The sequence below is a fragment of the Pipra filicauda genome, unplaced genomic scaffold, assembly GCF_003945595.2.
Source record: "Pipra filicauda isolate LSUMZ 115617 unplaced genomic scaffold, ASM394559v2 scaffold21_size4447388_pilon, whole genome shotgun sequence".
NCBI lineage: Eukaryota > Metazoa > Chordata > Aves > Passeriformes > Pipridae > Pipra > Pipra filicauda.
In genome coordinates, this window is record NW_024104332.1 from 2,831,182 (window position 1) to 2,851,265 (window position 20,084).

The 20,084-nt window shown below is 57.4% G+C and overlaps 2 protein-coding genes across 5 annotated transcripts in view; one reads left to right on the forward strand and one right to left on the reverse strand.

The window, feature by feature from the left end:
- COL18A1 (collagen type XVIII alpha 1 chain) overlaps nt 1-1,409 on the forward strand; it is a 38,073-nt gene extending 36,664 nt beyond the window's left edge. For all 3 annotated transcript variants that reach the window (XM_027751984.2, XM_027751980.2, XM_027751982.2), the window contains one exon: nt 26-1,409. In XM_027751984.2, coding sequence (XP_027607785.2) covers nt 26-239 — 214 coding nt within the window. In that variant the 3' untranslated portion in view covers nt 240-1,409. The remainder of the gene's footprint in view (nt 1-25) is intronic.
- On the reverse strand, nt 1,203-6,793 carry SLC19A1 (solute carrier family 19 member 1). 2 transcript variants are annotated; one of them, XM_039381365.1, is made up of 7 exons: nt 6,723-6,790; nt 4,410-4,428; nt 4,037-4,338; nt 2,588-3,335; nt 2,185-2,377; nt 1,960-2,101; nt 1,203-1,860 (listed from the first exon to the last, which is right to left on the reverse strand). In XM_039381365.1, the coding sequence occupies exons 3-7, from the start codon at nt 4,250-4,252 to the stop codon at nt 1,678-1,680; spliced, it is 1,482 nt and encodes a 493-aa protein (XP_039237299.1). In that variant the 5' UTR covers nt 4,253-4,338; nt 4,410-4,428; nt 6,723-6,790; the 3' UTR covers nt 1,203-1,677. The 2 variants fall into 2 exon arrangements, with proteins under 2 accessions (XP_039237299.1, XP_027607822.1); XM_027752021.2 differs by lacking the exon at nt 4,410-4,428 and having other exon boundaries at nt 6,723-6,793.
- Nucleotides 6,794-20,084: the final 13,291 nt, after the last annotated feature.

Genomic DNA, 20,084 nt, shown 5'->3' on the forward strand with positions numbered 1-20,084 from the left:
AGCCTCCCACCTTTCATCCTTCCAGGCCACAGAAGAGTGTGTGGCACGGCTCGGATGCCAAGGGCCGGCGCTTGCCCGACAGCTACTGCGAGACGTGGCGAACGGAGGAGCGCGCCATCACCGGCCAGGCTTCCTCACTGACCTCCAGAAAACTGCTGGAGCAGGTGGCCAGCAGCTGCCAGCACGCCTTCATCGTCCTCTGCATCGAGAACAGCTTCATGACTGCCGCCAAAAAGTGACACCCACCCTCCCATCCCCTGGGTACCCCCATCTCCCCAGGGAGGGGCGGGGACCCTGCACCCTGGCACCCCTGGGGTCCTCAGCTCCCTCCACGTGCCTGCTCTCGCCCCGCAGGGTTTTCTTCTCCCGCAGACCTGAAGCCAAAGAGCATTGCCATGGCCCCTGCCCTGGATCGGCAGGGGCTTGGGTGCCACCCGGGGCAGAGCAGCCATGAACTGGCTGCCTTCCTCCTCCTCCTCCTCCTCGTCCCCTCACTCTTCTTCTAACTCCTAATATTTAACCACTTCAGCTTGTTCCCCCACTTGCTTGGATGCTCTTTTTGGCATGGCTGGCTGGGAGGCTGCTTGACAGGGAGATTTCAGAGCTGCCATGTCAGGTGCCCTCCCCAAGAGCCTGTGGGGGCTCCCTGACCAGCACCCCAGCCCCACACTGTCCTCAACCAGGAGCTTGGCGTTGGACCCAAATCTCTGCTGCTGGGGCCATGGGGTCTTCTCCAGCCAAAATCCTGGCATCCCACCCAAGGGACTGTCCCGTGGCAGTGCTTGGGCTCCCCCAGATGGTCTCCCTCCTCCCCAGGTAAAGACTATCCCATCATCATCCTCACCTCCACCTCCCAGCCAGCAGAGCTCTGGTGGGGGTCTGGTCTCCCCCATCCCCTCCACACACCCTCAGGACCTCTGTCCGTGCCCCTGCAGCCCAGGTACAGCCACAGTCAGCCCAGAACAGGTACTGGGCTGAAGGGGTGGCCCCGATGTGTGGCCAGATGTGCCCTTGGCGTGTGTTTATATGTGTGTGCGTGTTGAGTACGTGTGGTATCAAGGGCAGGCACTGCCATCCCCCCTCCCCATGCCACCTTTGCTGGGCTTGAATGGTGAAGGCGCAGCAAAACTGGTTAGAATTGGTGTGGGCAAATCCAAGGTGCTAAAAAAAACCAAAAAAAAAAAAGAAAGAAAAAAGAGAAATCCGTAACTAGCTTTTTTTTGTTATTGTATGGAAATTATTACCATAAAAGCTGTGCGAGTCACACGGTCTTTATTTCTTACAGTCTACTGTATTTTGTGTAATTAATGCAATTTAAAGCCTGTGGATCTTTATATTATTTTTTTGTTGTTGGTTGTGTCCTATAAACCATTTTCTAAAGGCACTGAATAAAGAAACATCCTCTTGTAGCTTGGCTCCGTGCCATGATGGGGATGTAGCGGGATGGGGTCCCCATCCATATCCCTGTGTGGTATCCCATGGTGCTCTGTGTTTGGGGGTTGGAAGGGGCACAGCCCTGTCTCCATGGAGCAGAAAACATGTCCCGAGGGTTATACCCTCAACAGACCAGCACTGAGGACCAGCAGCGGGACAGGAGACCAACCACATGGTGATGATGACGATGCTCACTTAGGGAGCCAGGAGCCAGCCATGGTGTCATGGTGCCAGCGCTCAGGCTCACACGGTGCCTGCCTCTGGGCTTTTCTCCTGTGCTGGAATCTCCACGGGGCGCTGGCACGGCTCCTTGGCCAAGGCCAGCTCTGCCGGCTGCCTGCGGCGGCTGTGCTGGATGCCCACACCGACGGCCGCCAGCAGGTAAACCACGGCCAGCAGCGTGAAGTAACCAAAATACATGTAGAACTGGAAGAGAGGAGGGGGGAAAGAACAACACTTGAAGCCCTGCCCTCATCCCACACCATTCAGGGACCACCTCCATCCTAGATGCCCCCCCATTCCTACCTGGGGATGCACAGATAAGCCCAAGCCCCTCTCGTCGGCCACGATGACAGTGATAATGGTCTTCAGCACGGTGCCAAAGAAGGTGTTGACCCCGAAGACCAGAGCACAGAGCTCTTTGGAGAGGGAGGTAGCAATCTGGAAACTGGGAAAAATGGGAGAACTGGTGAATCCCTGAAATCAACCCAGCCGCCGGGGTAAGAGCAGATCCCCAGGGGCTCCACGCACATGGCAATTGGAACCAGGAACTGGTAGGAGCCACGGAAGAGGACGTAGGCAACATAGCACAACCAAATGTTGGTGGTGGAGTTCATGAGCAGGAGCAACCCCGCCTGGAATGCCGTCACCACTCCGATCACCAGCTCTGACCACAGTGTCCAGCGGATCTTCACGTAACCAGCGGCAAAGGAGGCAACGGCCCCTGAGGAGGGATGAAGGATGCTGTGAGCACCTCAGGGGCCACATGGCCTAGGCTGGGACCCAGCCCAGTGATGATCACGTGACCCCCAAAGCCAGACCACCCCCTACATTCCCAAACATTCCATAAGGACCACCATTCCTAAGGGTGGGATGCAGCAGGATGAGGGTGTCCCGCCCCCATCTCCAGTGTCCCCATCCCACATGAGCTTACCCAGCAGCGTGGAGGCAGCATCCACCCCTCCGTTGTACACCCGGCGGTTGTCCGTGGTGGGAGAGATCTCATTCCAGAGGATGTGTGCGTAGTACAGCATCAGGTAGTACCCAGCTGAGTTGAAGATCCACCACAAGGACCAGAGCCGGAGCTGGGGCTGCCTGGCCAATGCTCCCACCTCCCACAGCATTCGGCACAGCACCGCGTCCCTCCAGCCCCGTGCTCTCCCCCTGCCATCCCCCTCAGCCATCCTGTCTAGCTCCGTGGATGCAGCCCCGTCACCAGCACCCCCAGGCCGGTTGAAGAAGAGGCTGCGCCGGGGCCGCTCAAGGAAGAGGGTGAGGATGAGGCCGAAGCTGACAAAGCCCAAGGAGACGTAGTTGAGTGTGAGGAAGGAGACGCCGCCCAAGGTGACACAGAGCTGGCCCAACACCGAGCTGGTGAAGACACCCATGAGGACAGAGGAGCGGGAATAACTGGCCATCCGCTGGTAGCGGGATGGGGCAACAAGGGAGAAGATGTAGGAGGAGTAAGCGATGCGGGCAGCCATGGTGATGCCGTAGAAGAACTCCATCAGCTGCATGGCCAGGACGGAGGTGCCCAACACGAGCAGCAGCCAGATGGAGATGTGGCTCAGGCTCTGCAGCACCAGCACTGGCTTGTAGCACAGATAGTCCGTCAGCAGGAAGATGGGCACCAGCACAGCCATGTATGAGTAAGACAGCACCGGTGTGATCACATTGGTCACCTGCCATGTGGGCAAGGAGGGGCTCAGCACTGGATACATCCTTGGGGTTGCCCCCCAGCCTGGAGGAATGTGGTTTGTGTGGGCACCAGCTGCTGACCTCCATCGCAGCACCTCCTCAGGGAGGAATGTGACCAGCAGCGTGCTCGGCTGGGGGTCTGGCTGAGACTCAGCCCCCTCCCACGCCAGGACGCAGCGTTCCCACAGACACAGCAGCTGGCTGGGATTGGGGCCAGCATCCCTTGGTCGAGGGACGATGACATGTGGCCCCTCCTTGTCTAACTCCATCATTGCCAGCAGCCCAGTGGTGCACAGTGCCAGCATGGAAAGGTCTCCCCAGTGGGATGGGGTGGGGCTTCTCCCAGCCTGGCAACCCCCTGCCATCTAACAGGCTGCTCAGGTGGGCAGGGATCAAGCCTCACCCCGACTAGTTGCTAGCCTGGGCACGAGGTCTTATGCCACGGCAGGTTGAACCTGGGACTTAGGAGACAGGGTGACCTCACAGCCAAGTGAGACAGGGACCCACTCCTCACCACCTTCTCCCCCCAAAAAGCACCACCATGAGTCACCACACCACTGTGCCTGGCACATGACACCCCCCACGCACCCCAGAACCACAGACGGATGCTCTGGGCAGCCCCAGGGTGGTGACAGTGGCTGGAAAGGGGGACCCCAGGGTGGGGGACAGGGTGCCCATGTCTCACCTCTGCCTTGGTGAAGTTCTGGTCAGGCCCCAGGAGATAAGGGGTGATGAAGCTCTCCCCGGGCCGGATCTGCGTCATGAAGCCGTAGAAGCAGAGGTAGAAGACTTGTAGCTTCCAGCGCTGGTCCGGCATTGTCTCTGATGCCGGTTTTTTGGCACCATCATCCTTCTTGGGCATGGCTCTGCAGCAGGACAGCAGCGTTATCCTGGGAGCCATCAGCTACACGGGCTTTGCCGGACCAGACGGCCCCTCTCTGTCTGCAGGCGCTCTTGAATGCATGGAAAACCACGGCACTGCAGTTTCTGGGGAAAAAGCAGCATTTGGCGAGGGCTCAAAATTCCTCCAGAATCGCAAGGCAAATAAATACCACTACCTTCTCCGCAGGAGGTGTTCTGGGAAGAAGAAAAGCGGCCATGTGTCTCGCTGTGCAAAAGCAGGGGGGGTCATTTCAGCAACATTTGTAAATCATGTGCATCTGGAGCCTGGATGCACGAAGCACCTGGATCCACAGTGGGGCATCCTCAGACCCTAGCATCTCCTTTTCCTCCCTTTTAAGAGTCAGGGGGGTTTTAGAGCTTCCTTAAGCAATGCTTCCCTCTGAGCTGCAGACCCAGGGGGACGCAGATGCTCTGTGTCGGGAATGCTCCGGAGGGGAATGGCAGCAACCACCGGGACTGTGCCGGTTGTGGAAGCGAGTTAATGTGCACACTGGGCACAGGGCCGCTGTGTTATACAGTAGCTGGGTAGTTGGCAGGACTTTAGCTGAGCCACAGGCAAGCGGCTGCCCCTTGGCTCTTCCCGGCGGGACACAATGCCCAGCCTGGGGAGAATGCAAAATGCCATGAGATTCACGGTCCAGAGAAGGATTAAAAGCTCAAATCCAGGAGAACTGATTAGCAGTCACGGGATGAGGGAAGTGACTGGAGAAGGCCTGGACTGGGTGCTCCCCGCTCCCACAACAGATCACTGACAGTACTTTTCATGTCATAAAATTCCACGTGTGCCAATCCATGCCACGGGAGCAAGGTCTAAAAACCTGATTACCCTGCAAACTGCAGAACAACTAATGGTCATTAAAAAACAAGTCCATGGTCCCAGTCTGTGTTCCCTGTGGATCCTGCATGGTGAGACTGGGGGGCTCACCTCTGGAGCCTCCCCATGCCGCTGCATAACAAACATGACTAATGGGAACATGAGCCGGGGAAAGCTGGTTGTGACTGACACCAAAAGCAGCAGCAGGAGGCAAAGTGCCCATTTGCCCCAGTGAGGACTCACCGCTCCAGAGGCATTCCCATGGGATATCAGTGCTGGAGGCTGAGCATCACCAAAACACACATGTCCCAGAGCTCGCAGCTGGGCAAACAGCCCCCACCTCTTAAATAGATCCCTGGGGACCAGGGCAGGGATTCGGCGCTCACTCACTGCCAGCCAGTGAGCCGGCACTGGTTCGGGCACTGGTTGGAGCACTGGCTCCCCTGCTGTGGCAGGAAGGGCAAGGGGTAATGATCAGGGGCTCAACCCCCCTCAAGCACCCACCCCAGCACCATGCCATGCGAGGTCACTGCCAGTTCATGCCTGGACTCTGCCCCATCACCTGCTTGTCCCCAGGCTGGGCTGTGGATGTTACCTGCAGCAGCCAATTGCTGTGGGTCGGCCCCTGCCACATGTGCCTGGACCCCAATGGGATGTTTGTCACCCTCTGCACCGCATTTCCTGTCATGTCCATCCAGGATGGATACACACATTCATTGCTGGCCCAAAGGAAACCAACTGCACTAAACCCAGGATGCAGCACCGTGAAGCTGCTCCAGTGCCAGGGGGACTGGCTCCTAACTCCCAGCAGGTGTGTCCTCACACATGGAGGGACTCCAGTCCAGAATCCATCTGGCTGGACTCAAGTTCCACCTCTAGAGAATATCCATGGAACTGCCCCGCTGAAAGTGAGTGGGTTTGAGCCCCAGGGAATGCTCCATCCTTCATCCCTGGTGCAAGTCAGGGAGAGGAGAGAAGAGGGAGTGGAAGTGGGAGAGGGAGCAGGGGGGAGAAGGGGAAGGAAGGGGAGGGAGACGAGCAGAGCAGGGGCCGCTATCACTGTGTGAACCTGCTTATTGCCGGGTTATCCTGGTGTGACCTTGGCACGGATCACTGTCACGGATCACTGTCACGCTATGCCGTTGTCAACGTGGGCCACGGGCGACGTCGGTCGCCGAGCTCTGGCTCAGCTTCCCGTGGAGCCACGGCCACCACAGTCCAGAGGGGACAGCCCCGGGTGGGCCGAGGGATGCTCTCCCCCCAGCCGCGCGTCGGTGACACAGAAGCGAAGCTGCCAAAGCACGATGTGTTTTGTGGGGAGCTGCCAAGCAGAACTGGGGAGCGCGAGTCCCTGGAGCACCTTCCCTAAAGCAAGGGGTGGGAAGCTCCCCAAAACGCACCCTCTCCAACCGTGTGGGCACCTATATGCCTCCCCCGCCCGGCCCCAGCACCCCAGGGATGGGCGCTGCGGGGTGGTTTGGGGGGCACGTGGTAGAGGAGGGTGTTGGGGGGGCGGGGGGTGCGCGGCACCGGCTCTCCCTGAAACAGAGCGCTACCCTGGGGGCACCCCACATGCCCAGCATTCCGGGGGCATTCACGTTCCCGAAGCCGCGGGTTCCCCGGGGGCACCCCCCACCCCCGGCACACCCCGTACCTGGTGGGCGGCGGGCATGGGGGCTGCGGGTCGAACCCGCCCGGCCGCGGCGCGGGGATCCCGGGGCTCCTGCCCTCGCCGGACTCACAGCCAGCCCGGGAAAGGAGGAGGAGGATGTGGGGGGCCCTCGGGAAATGTAGTCGTGCCCCATGTGCGGGGCAGCGCAGGGACTACAAGTTCCAGAGGGCAGCGTGCGGGAGGAAGGGGAGGAGTTGGCAGAGAAGGAGGAGTTTGCCCACCCCCGCGTCCGAGCCCCGCCGGCCGTTCCGTGCCCAATAGAGGGGCAAATCAGCTTCCGAAGGTATCGGGGCGGGGGAGGATACCCCCTTCTCCAGCTCCGCTCAGCCGGGGTCAGCTCCCCGCCCATCTATTGTGGCCTCTGGGCTGCGGGGCCCGAGAGGACGCTGCCGCCCCTTCCCCCCCCTCCACCCCGCCTTGGCTCCCTCCACTGATTTAACTCCCCTGAGCTGCTTGGATTTATCTCTGTCTCTCCGTTTTTTCTCTTTTTTGGGGCGAGGGGCAGTCTGGGGTGTGCCACATCCCAGAGAGTCCTGAACGCGCCGCTGCCTGCTGTGCTCCAAGCAAAATTCTCTAATCTTCTCATCATCCCCCCCCCGCCCAGCCTGGCAGCAGCCCCCAAGATTTGCTTATGGGGTGAGTCCGGCCATCAGGAACTACGGCCCTGCAATTCTCCCGAAGGGAGGAGCATCCGGAGAGGGGGAGCCAAGTGGAGGTGGCGCCCCTCGAGAATCGGATCCCGGAGCTGGTGCCCCATCTCCCGGGAGATGACGCATCTTCAGAGAGCATCGTCCAAGGGCATCTTCTCTCCTCGCCTTTCCTCCCCCTCTCCCAGCACTCACCCTGCCAAAAGCAAATGCAACCTGACAGGGCTCGGCTATACCGCTGAAATATTTATATGTTCCTGCCTGGAAGTGCGGCAGCAGGATCCCAGATGTCCGGAGACCGTAACGCGCGCGCACACACCCACCCACCCACACCCACACACCCCTCCCCGCCCCCGCCCAGGCTGGGAGGGGTCCAGGCAGCCGCACCCCAGCCTGCGATATTCCCACCCAGAGGCTTCCAGTCCCATTGAGCCCCCCAGCTGGTCCCAGGGAGGGTGGCCAGACCACGTGTCCGACAGCTCTCTGTCCCCACCCTGTACCTCTCCGGGGCAAGTGGGATCTGTGTCTCCATCCCTGATCGCCAGGATGGTGGCAGGGTAAGGTCTTATATGCAGGAGGATCTGGGCGCAAGAACACCTCAGGGTGGGGGTCCAGAGTGATGCTGTGCATCTGGGCAATGCCACTGTCACCGCCCTGGGGCAGTCACCCTAAGCAGTGTCACCTGGGACCCCCACACAGCCATTCCCCAGGGCAGGGGCTGGGTAGGGACAGAGCAGAGCAGGTTTAGGGGCAAGAGCAGGGGCTGTAGCAGGGGGAGGGCAGTGAAGGGGCTAGGGCAGGAGCAGGGGCTGGGGAGGAGCAGGTTTAGGGGCACAAACGGCTGGGGCAGGGGCTAGGACAGGGCGCTGGTGTTGGTGCTGGGGAAGGGGCTGGGGCTTGAGCAGGGTCTGTGACAAGGGCAGGGGCTGGAGCAGGGGCAGAGCCGGGCCAGAGAAGGGCAGGGACTGGGTGGGTAAGGGACGGGAGCAGGGGTTTGGATAGGGACAGGGGTGTGGGATGCGGCACGAGCAGGAGCTGGGACCTGGCAGGGGCAACAGCCGAGGTAGGAGAGTAGCTGGGGTAGAGCCAGGGAAGGAAAAGGCTGGGCTAGGGCAGAGTCAGAGAAGGGCTGCGGCCGGAGCTGGGGCGGGAAGGGAAGGAAGTAGAGACTGGGGCAGGGGCTGGCGAAGGGAAGGGTTGATGCAGGGAAGGGAATGTCTGGGGTGAGGGATGGAAAGGAAAGTCATGGGATAGGGCACGGGTTGGACCAGGAGCAGGCGAAGGGAAGGACTGGGGCAGGGACTAGGACTGGGAAGGGAAGGGACGGGGCAGGGGCAGGAAGTCGGGGGGCCGGGCAGAGCCGGAGGGGCTGGGCACGGCTGGGGGCCGGGCTGGGCGCACCCGCCGGGCTCCGGCTGCCGCCGCCCCTGCTGCTCCCCCAGCCCTGCCCCAGCCCTCCCTCCGTCTGTCCGCCCGTCCGTGGGTCCGTCCGGACACAGGTAGGGCTTCTCCTTCCCCGGGACGGAGCTGCCGGTGCCAGAGGGGCTGCCCCGACACCCCGGTACCTGGAGCGGGGGTGGAGGGTCCCCCACGCGGAGAAGCGGATGAGTGTGGTAGTGGGAGCAGCGGGACGAGGCGGCTCCCGGTGCGGCATCACTCTGGGAAGCGGGAGGGCGTGCACCCACCGACCCAGTCCCCCGTGTCCCCCCGTCCCCAGGTGTTCCCCCCGTGCGCTGCCACCGCCCCGGCTGGGCGGCTCTTGGAGGCTGCTTGGAGTTTTCGGTCCCTGGCTCCCAGCTTTGGGATGCTCCCTGGCTCTGCCGAAACAAACCCAAAGTGCTGTCTCCACCCGGGGACAAGTGGGGGTCTCCAAGGGGAGCATCTTTCCAAACACCCCCACTCGCCACTGCAGGGAGAAGTGTGCATGGGGATGGGAGACGACGGGGATGCTGCATGGCTTTTGGGAGGGAACATCTCGTGGGGTCCCATCAGTGTCAGTCTAGTGGGTGTTTCTGACCCCTGGCTACTGGTTTTTGGGTGTGAGCATCCACAGGGTCCCACTAGTGTCAGGCTGTGGTCATTTATGAGCCCAGGCTCCAGGCGTGCTGGTCACCGAGCACCACCAGTGCCGGGGGGAGGAAGGGGTCCCGGGCCTCCCAGCTTCCCCTGTGGCTGGGTAAATCATCTCCTGGGAGCCCAGTTCCCCAGCCAGGACTTTGTGTCCTTCCTCCAAAATTAGAATCATCATAGAATCATGGAATCACAAAATGGTTTGGGTTGGAAGGGACCTTAGAGACCATCTGATTCTAACCCCCCTGCTATGGGCATGGATGCCACCCACTAGATCACTGGGCTGGTTCATCAGTATGTACCTCAAGGGAGCACATGATGCCCTGCACTGGGGTTGCTGCCCCTCCCTACTGGACCCATCATCTCTCATCACCCCTATTCCACACGGAGCAGGCTCAAGGGGTCAGTTTATTCAGATCTTGATCCTGGGGCAGCATTTATTGCCCATCTCCTCCCAGCGAGCCCTCCCAGGGTCTGGGTGAGACCTTGCTGCCCCATCCTTGCAGCAGCCCAGCTCTGTGCAGCATCCTCCAGCATCGGCTGTGCTGCAGAGTGTCCCCACCCTGTGCGGATGCTGCATGGCCCCCTGGGAATGCTGCAGAGCCTTGTGCTGCAGGGCATCCCCCCAGCCTTGTGCCCAGAGAACCCAGGACAGGTGGGGCAGCTCGGGACCGTGATGCCCCAGGGGCTCCCATGGTACTCAGGGTGTGGGGTGAAGGTGGCACGGGGCAGGTGTCCCAGGATTTCCAGGCCTCTAGCTGCAGACGGTTCATGCTCTTCATCCTTGTGAGAGAGCATCTGTGCATCCTGAGGGATGCAGTAGCAAGGGAGTGAGTTGTCCTGGTAGGAGATACACCAGGCACTGCACCCAGGGTCTTGGGTGGGCTGGGAGGTGGACAGGGATCCCTGCGGATGGAGGGGATGGATGGCAGCCCCCAGTGCAGACTGTAAGGAAGCAGAGTGGGGATGGAGAACCCCGTGGGAGGTGAAGAAAGCACCTAAAATCTCTGTGACCTAATCCGTGCTTTCTAGGAGCATTTCCGCAGTGGCCCGTGGGAAGATGCGAGAGGGAAATCCCTGTCTGAGCTTGATTTAAACATTCAGGGCAGGTCCATGCAGGTGCCGAAACTGCTGCCAGGCTGCTGGGGTGGGTCAAATGATGCTTGGCTCCCCGTGGAGAGCCCTGGATCCATGGGGCTGTGGCAGGAGGCTCCAGCCCAGGTTAGTGGGTACCAGTGTAACTCCCAGCACCTTTCCCTTTTCCTTACAATGGCCCCAGGAGAGCCTGGGCTTGTTTGGGGCCCTGCACAGGGAGGTTGGGCTGCTGCAGCCAGCCCTGCATGCATGGTGTCCCTGGATGGACCTTCACTCCCAGCTCAGGGCAAGGAGCATCCTTCATCCTCCTACCCTGTCCCAGCTCAGTGATACTTGTGCCCATGGGCACAGCCATGGGTTGAGGCTCCCACCTTTCCACATTGTGGAAATAGGTCCATTTTCATCAGGCTGGCAGGAAAGGTGGGTGCTGTCACCTCCCTGTCTGACTGCAAGGGAGAAATGCTCCTTGTAACACAGAAATTCCCACCTGTCCTCCACAGGCACCTGTTTTCTGTCAAGGGGGGAATATGAGATTTTCCAGCAGGCTGGTTCCCCCTATTTTGGGGAAAGCCTATCAAGACTTGGCACACTGATCAATGGGGATCCCATCAGAACTATGGATAGTTGGCAGGTTCCTAAATGAAGCAAGGACTCAGGAGTGCAGGAATCAAGAGCTTTCCCCCCAAAGCAGAGAAACAAAGTGCTTTAAATTTTTCACCTTATTTTTTTTTTTAGTTGCTTTTTCCCTTTGGTGAACCCCAAACATTGTCCCGTTTGCTGGGCAGGCTTTGTGATGGGACATGTGGAAGAGAAATGCCATTCCCCAGGTGAGGGGCATGTGTTTCCAACCCCATTTAGTCCAGCAGTAGCACTGGGGTCTCATGGCATGCCCCTCTCCCCGACCTTGCCAGGGGAGTGTTGGCATCACATCCACCAACCTGATGGGTGCACACAGTGGGGAAACTCATCACTGACCAGAGGAGGAGAAAGGATCTGCAAGGGAGGGCAGCCAGCCAGCTTCTCCCAGGAAAGGGTTAATCCTGGAGCTCCAGCTCTGGTATCCTATTGCTGGCTGCTTTGGGTAAAAGCTTTTCTGGCTCTGTTTCAAGGGCATCGGCTGGAGGATGACTCATGAATCCCTGCCACCAAGGAGCAAACTCTCTTGTCCCCACTTTCCCAGCACAAGGTGATGATTTCCTGAAAATCCAAGTGCCTCAGCAGGCTCTGGTCAGCTGGGTGGGGAAAAGCTTCATCTAGGACCTGCATGTCCTTAGGGAATCCTTAGGGAACTGGGGTGATGACATCTCCAACATGGAGATGTGTGGGTGTCCCCGGGATAAGGACCTGCTGTTGGGACATCAGGACATGTTGTTTGGAGGCTGCTTTTGCCCCATAACAGCCTGACTCTCATCCCTTTATTCCCCAGGGAAAGAGCCACCTGCCCAGCTGCACCTCCACCTTCCCAGCACCGCCAGATGTGCCTCCACATTGTGCTGCGCAAGGAACCGACTCTGGGGGTAAGAAGGCAGGAATGGCCCCACCACGGGGCCACGGCTGTCCAGAGGACTCCTGTGTGATGGTGGCATGTTCCTCCCTGGCACAGGTCACACAGGCTGGTGGCAAGGCCATTCCAGACCGGCTCCGTGCTGCCAAGGGGTGGTGTGTGACCTCAGCAGGCACGGGGACACCACCACCATGGTGCAGGAACATCAATGTAGGCATGGGGACATCACCACTGTGTAAGGGGGGGCATGGGGACACTGCTGTGGGCATGGGGATACCACCATGACTGCGGGGACATCATCACTGTGGGCACGGGGATATCTCTGTGGGCATGGGAACATGGGGACATTGTCACTGTGGGCATTTCCATGGACATGGGGACATGAAGACACCATCACTGTGGGCATGGGGACACTGCTGTGGGCGTGGCTACGTCGCTACCATGGCCTGTGGGCCACAGGGATACTGCTGTGGGCATGAAGATACAGCCATGGCGTGGAGCTATTACCACCCTGGGCAGGGGTACATCACCACCATGGGTACAGGGGGCACAGGGCATGAGGATACCATCAATGTGGGCATGGGGAAACCACCACCATGGGCACAGGGGGCATGGGAACACTGCTATGGGCACAGGGACACAATCATGGGCATGGGGACATCGACGCCGTGGGCACAGGGGACATGGAGACACCACCATGGGCATGGGGACATAATCACTGTGGGCACCACCATGGGGTAGTCTCCTTTTATCCAGGTGATGTTGGGAAGCTGGATGATCTATGATGAGGTCCCTGCTACCTGTTGTGCTCCTAAAAGGATGAAAATGAGGACTTTTGGTGATGACAGTGGGTGAGGGCATCCAGGGAATGTCTCCTCCCTTTTGTGCGGGCAGAAAACTGAGGGCTTGGAAGAAGTTTTGAGGTTTCAGGGTAGAATTATTTCATGCTAGGCAGCCTAATCCATCTCTGGAGTGACCCTTCTCGGGGCAGGAGCTGGACCAGAGACCTTCAGAGATACTCACTCACTGTGCCTCCGTATTTCCTTAAAATAAGGAAATTATTCCCTATTTAAAGGCTTTTACTGGATTGATAACATGAAGGCAATGGTTTTGGGACCCCAGAATATCTGGGAAACAAAGCCCTTCCCTGTGATGGTGTGTCTCCGTGGGGCAGGCAAGCCTCTCCATGGGGGTTTCCTCTTTGACTCAGTTTCCCCACCTGGAAAATGTGTTTTTCTGGGGATCCCCAAAGAAAATTTTGGGATTTTCCCAAAATTCCCCCTCGAGGTCATGGGGATGGATGAGTGAGGGACTTGAAGTTACCTGTTTTTGACCGCACAGCTTGAGTGGCCGTGGTCCCCAGGGACACACCAATGGCTCACCCTCTCTCTCCCAGGAAATTCCCTTGCATGTGCCAGGGAGGTGTGGTTCCCCAGGGAAGGGGCAGAGTGATGCTGTGCCATGCTGATGGGTGTTACACCTCATCCAGGGTTTCACCAGGCTCTGCTGACCATCTGTGCTCCTCCATCCAAGAATCAGGGTGCAGTCCATACCCAGATGCCACACATCCCAGCCTGTACGTTCTCCATCCTTTCCCTGGGTTGCAGCATTCTCCTTCCAAGCATTTCTGAGAGCTATCGTGCCCGTCCTCATCCGCACTCCCACCTCAGAGTTTTCTGAGTAGAGCTGATGATATCCGGTGAGACATTTATCCCTTGAGAGCATGCAGGAGGAGTTTTCCAGCCCTTAAGCAAGGGAAGAAAAAAAGGATGAAAGGATAAAACAACACAACCCAGAAGAACAGGGGGTGGCACCAAATTTGCTGATCTCCTCGCTCTCCGTGGCCTCTGGTGCAGAAGGAAAATGAGGTGGAGAGAGTTGGCTGCTTATGGATGGCCCCAGGAGCAGGAGCAGGCCCAGGCTGTGTGTCCTTGGGCTGACCTCTGTTTTGGGGTCTTCTGGGCAGAAACACTCTTCTGAAGGATGCAGGGTCAGCGTGGCTGTGGGTGATGTCCCTGGTGGGATCTGTTGTGGGGCTCGGTGCTGACACAAGTGCTGTGATATCAGCACGTTACATCACTCCTAATCCTTTTAGAGGGAGCATGTTTGGTTCTCCAGGTCCCATCCTGAGGATCTGAACTAGCCCACTCCAATGGACCTAATCCTTCTCCAACAGTGAGGAAGGACCAGGGATTCCTCTGTGCATGGTCTGTCTCCTGCCCCTGGCTGCTCCTCCAGTTTCCTGTGCCCACCAAGGACCTGCCCACCAAGGACCTCTCAGTCTTGAAGAAGTTTCAGCCTTTTGTGTCTGGGGAGCACTTTGGAAGTTTTAAGAGCTCACCAGATGTGGTTTTCCTCAAGGATACACCAGTTGCTGTGTCTCCCTGCATAGGGCACCTAAGGCTTAGCTTGCTGGGACCTGTGTCCCCAAACCAGGCCTCCAGCAAGTACCCAAAGCCCCAGCGCTGCCTCCTCTGCTCTCAGGGATGCTGGGAGCCCTCTGGGACCCCTGCTGGGTTTGCCTTTGCCTGAGGAGGGAGGAAAAGGTGGAATGTCAAGCTTCCCCCACTCACCAACCGATTTGTCCTCTAGGAGATTAGTCCCTTCCCTGGCTTATGGGGGGATTTGCAGCTGCTCCATCTGCTCGAACCCAGTGGATCAGCGTGTGCCAGGGAGGAGCAGCCAGAGCCCAGCTGCTGTTTCCTCTCCCAGGCATCCCAGGGAAAGGGTTGCACCCTGTTTTGGGCATTTCTGGCTATATCTGTTGGAAAGGAGCAAAAATCCCTGGAGCAGGTGAAAGTCCTGCTTGGAATGGGGTTTAAACCCAAGAGTGTTGATGGAGCTGATGAAAACCATGCGGAGCAATGGCAGGTTTTTTAAGCTGCTTTTTAGGCTGGTGGAAAGCCTTGAGGATGCTTCAGGATCTCCCCTTTCATCCAGGAGAGTCCCAAAGAGATGATTTCCCTCTAAATCCATTTGGCCTTTGGGAAAGCAGGCAGGCGGGTGGGGAGGAGAGCGTCTCAGTGTGGATTTTCGCACACTGCTGGGGATCTGGGGGAAATGGAGGTGTTTGCTGGCTCACAGGTACTTTCAGAGCCAGGTTTTCCCAGGAGGGAAAACTGGGAGGCAATAGGGCCAATACAGGGCTCTCCCTTCTCCTGCTCCGTCGCTCCTGTCTTGTCACCAGGCACCAGTTGAAGGTGATGGGTAGCAAAGAGGCTGGAGGTGAGTTAGGAAAGAGCTGGTGACAAGTGGGCTTAGGGAGGCTGGATTTATAGGGACTGACTGAACTAGGTTTGTGGAAGTGGCGGGAGGGAGCTGCTGGGTGATGTTGGGGGCTGGGGCATTGCTCAGTGCCATCCGATTCCCAGGATGTAGGGACCCTGGGGACACAGCAGCCCATGCCCAGATCCCAGCCGAGAGCAACTCTGATATGCTGCTGGACCCAGGAATGTGCTCTCTACCATGCTGCTGCCTTTTCATCAGGCATGGGGCCACATGGGACCCTGTCAGACCCCTCCCACCTCCCAGAAAGCACCAGTTTCTCTTCTAACCTGGCAGAAAATCACATATAGGGGAGATTTGGGCAGCGTAGATGAAATGCTGAGATGCCAACACCGTCCCTATCCAGCTCACCCACCCCTGTGGAGCCCGGGGGTGACCGGTTTCAGCCCTCCATCTCCGTTTTCCTTCCCTTGCTGTTTCGCCCGGAATACCGATGGAGGCTGCCAGGTGTCAGCTCGGAAATCTTTTAACTTTACCTCGTCTCCCCAAATGGACAATGTCTCCGCTCATTAGGTACCCGCCCAGGGGGCAGATGTCAGCTCCACTCATGGCTTTTCTCAGCTCATCTCTGCCCAGGCTCTTGACGGCTTCGGAGCGCTCAGGTCCCATCACGTCACTCCGGCTCTGCCTGCGGGGCCGCCCCCTCTGCCTGCCCGGCGGCACCTCATCTCCGACACCCCGCCCCGGCCTCGTTGCCTCCCCCTCTTCAGCAGTGGGGTTTTCAAGGATTTTTAGTTAAAAGGCCAGAAAATCACAGGCACCAGTGACACATGTGTGTGTGTGTGTGTGCGTGTGCGTGTGCGCAGAGCTGGAATTGGTTTTCCTTGCCCAGGCAGTGCCTGGGAGGAGAAGCCAGCTCTGAATCAGGTCTGCCCTTTGAGGCTGATGCATCCCGACAGCTTGTTCACTGGGACATTAAAATCATTGCCCCTGTCTGCGTAAAACACCCGGGAAGGTGGATGATGGGAACACAGGTCAGGGGAGGATCGTTCTCTCCCCTGCACCACGAGCAGCGGTGCTGAAAACCCCAAACGGCAGAACAAAGCAGATCCTGGCGATGCGAGGGCTGCTGCATCCCAAATGGATGGAAGCAGGGTCCTCTCCAACATGAAGGGGGCTGGCAGCCTGGGGGGGACAATGCAGATGGAACCATCTCACTAATGTTCCCATCTATAGGGTGTGCTATAGCTCAGGCTTTGGTGATATGGTGGGAGAACATCCCCATCCCATCCTATTTTGTCCCAACCCCATCCCCATCCCGTCCCCATTCCATCCCATTCTGTCTCATTCCATCCTATTCCGTCCTATCCCCACGCCATCTCATCCCATCCCATCCTATCCTGTCCCAGCCCTGCCCCCATCCCATCCCTATTCCATCACATCTCATCCCATCCCAGCATTGCCATCCCATTCTCATTCCCATCTCACCTCATCCCATCCCTATCCCATCCCATCTCATCTCATCTCATCTCATCCCAGCCATTCCCATCCCCATCCCCATCCCATTCCAGCCATCCCTCACCACTGCACAGCATTTCTTCCCAAAGACCTGGAATTTTCCCTGGAGGGTCACAGCAAAGCCAGTGGACAGCTCCTAGCTCTCTGTGCTTTCTGTGGAGCTTGGACCTCACACAGGTGCCCAATGGTCCCAGATATCCCAAGGAAGGTTCCCAATGGGCATAGACAGCCAAGAACTCACCGGTGAGGGTAAGCTGAAGTCTTGAGTTTGAAGGAGAGGAAGGGTGGGTGTTGGAACAGGCTTTGGTATTTTTGGGAAGTGGGAGTGGTATGGAGAAGGGGATATGGGAAAACCTGCTGGTATTTGGGATGGTAGAATAGGGCATCCTACTGTGCCTGAGCAAAAGCAGGGATTTTTCACAGTCCCGTAGGATCAGGTGTGGGACCTGCTCCCACATGGAAGTACCTGTCAGCTCACCTTGGAGGCTGGGCATGAGCAGGAAGCACACACACTTCCTTCAACTTGGCATCCTGTTGATGCCATGTGGTCAAACCCTCTTTGTAGAAGGTTTGTCCGTGTCTCTGTGTTTCCTCCTTTCCCATCCAAGACTAAATTCCTTATATCCTCAGGTGCTTTTACCTGGGAGCAATAGGTGGGATTTGCTGGGATCTGGATGTTCTGCTGTTCAGAAATTACTCTTTCAGCATCCCAAGTGACTCTTGTGAACATTGCTGACCAAATTTCCTGATGGGACATAGTCCATGAAAGCTAGCAGGCAAACTGGCCGTGCAGGGATGGAGCCATGCTCTCCACCACCATGGATCAGGAGATGAAAAGCTTTTGGTGGGATAAGCTTGCTGGTGCCTCTCCCAGCACCAATGCGTGCTTCACTGAAGTGAACAACCAGGAAAAAAAATATAATTTACCCCTTTGCTTGTACTCTCAGGGCAGATACGAACTGCAGGGGCTTTGGCCATGCTGGAGAGAGGATTTGGGAGTTGGTGGTGAGGATGTTGGTCCGCCAGCAGCCCAGATGTTTCTTGTCCATGTCATGATGCCTTTTAAGACAATTCCTGAGTGTTTTGCGCTGGTCACTGATGAGCAAGGAGCCACTGTTGTGTGATGTGGGGACACAGGCAGTTGACACAGATCCATATCCACGTCTGCTGGGTGGCTGTGCCCAGCAGAAGCTTCTGGAAACAGCCCCACTGGAGATGTCAGAGGATGCTTGAAGCAGCCATGGCCAAGATGTGCTTTGCAGTGCTGAGGTTTCTGCTTGGAGGCTGCTTGTGGGTTACCTGAGGATCACTCTTACCCGTGCTGGAAGTGAGGTTGTCCCAGCATGGCACCAGTCCTCTGGGAGACACAGGTATAGGTGTACTTGCAGGTGACCTGCACCTTAATTACAGGGAACACCACGTGGGTTCAGGACTGTGGGTTCAAGACCATGGGCTCATGGCTGGGATCTCACCCTGCAGCCTGTGGTGGAAGAGAGGAAGGAGTGTAACATAAGAAGGAGCAGAGCTGCTGGGAGATGGACCAAGATTTGATTAAGAAAACTGCTGACAAATTCCTTAATGCTGCATTCCCTGGTTGCTTAAGCCTTGGCTTGGGATAAACTCAAACCTATGACCTGGAAGACAAATACAATCTCTTCCCTCGTGAATTTGTGGGCTGTGGGTTGTTGCTCTATGCCCACACTGGCAGTGGGGAGAAGGCTTGGGGTTTCCTTGCAACGCCTTGTCCTTCCAGCATCCTGGATCCTTGTCTGAGCCCCCTTGTGCATGGGTAATATTGATGAAGCTAGTACAATGGTCAGGATTCTTCCTTCTTTTTCTCAATCCTGAAATCAGTGACCAGCAATTTGTACTGATTGGAATAAAGCAATTACCGAGGTTTCCTCTGTTCCGGGCTGATTTGCCTTTGTGCTTCCCTGTTCCTCATGTTGCCCTCGGCCACGGCAGCAGTGCTGGCAGGATGCTCTTGTTCATTCTGGAGAGTGGGACTGGCTGGGCACCTCAGGCTGTTGAGATGTGCTGTCTTCCAGATCCTTCCCTGCCACCTCCACTGCTGACCCACAGCCCCACGGGATCCCTGGCCTGTCCCTGCGGCTCCTCCAACGGTGAGTCACACTTTGGGTTTTCCATCCCTTCCAATTTTTTTTTTTTTTTGGCCAGAGTCCATGGGGAAGGATGTTACAATTGTGACAGTTAGGGGGATTCAAAATTTATTTGGCTTGTGTAGGTTCAGTGGATAGGAGTGAACCCTGAGGAATCTCAAGGTCCATCTTGGGATGTGTCCTGATTGCAGGTGACACCAGCTGGGGATGCAACCGCTACCTTGGAGGACATGGAGAGACCTATAGGATGTTTTAGGGAAAAAACATGGAATTCTGAGGACAGCTGGTCGCTGAAAGAGGCTGCGTAGTCTCCATCCTTGGAGATTTTCAACCCCCAAAGGGATAAAGCCCTGGGCAACCTGCTCTGATCTTAGTGCTGACACTGCTATGAGCATCAGCAGGACTGAAGACTGACCTCAGGAGGTCCCATGGGCTCCCCTCCCACTGCCAGGCTCCTTCCCATAGCAGGGAAGTGCCCAGGTCACTGGGGACGAGCACAGAGGTTGCTGAGTCACCAGGAAGAGGAAGATTTTCCCTGTTAACACACAAGCTGCCTCGGCACATTAAGAGCAGCACCAAGTCCAAGCAAGGAGTGGGGTCTGCTGCTCACCCACCCTACTGCCCAGGGAATATTTTAGGCAATGGAGAGACTTTCCTGCCCTCTGGCACTCGATTTATTAGCGGCTCAGGCTGCTCCATTGATTGTATTGACGGGTAGTGCATGCCCCAGTTAACTTATTGGAAGCAGCAGCACAGATACAGCAATAAAAATAACCCGGCACCCCATGTCACTGAAACATGCTGGATGATTTCCATCACGGTTGGATTTCTGGGTGGACCACTGGGCTGTGTTCACCTGGGGGATCCCAGGCATCCCCTCCTCCACAGAGCAGCGCTTTGGATGATTTCACTTGATGGACTCTGAGGATCTGCCCAAACCTGTTTGGAATGTAGAGAAAAATATTAGGTGGGGCTTACCTACCTCAAACACAACCTGGAGGTGATGCTCCTGATCATTTTACCCCCACTCCTAAACCCAATCTATGTTTTACTTCTCTCTGAAATTCACATTAAGCAGCTGTTGGGTGTCCTTCCTCTGTGCTGTGCTAACCTCTGCCATGTCCTGGTCTGCAGGCCCAGGCCGTGGACTGCTGGGTTCCCCACC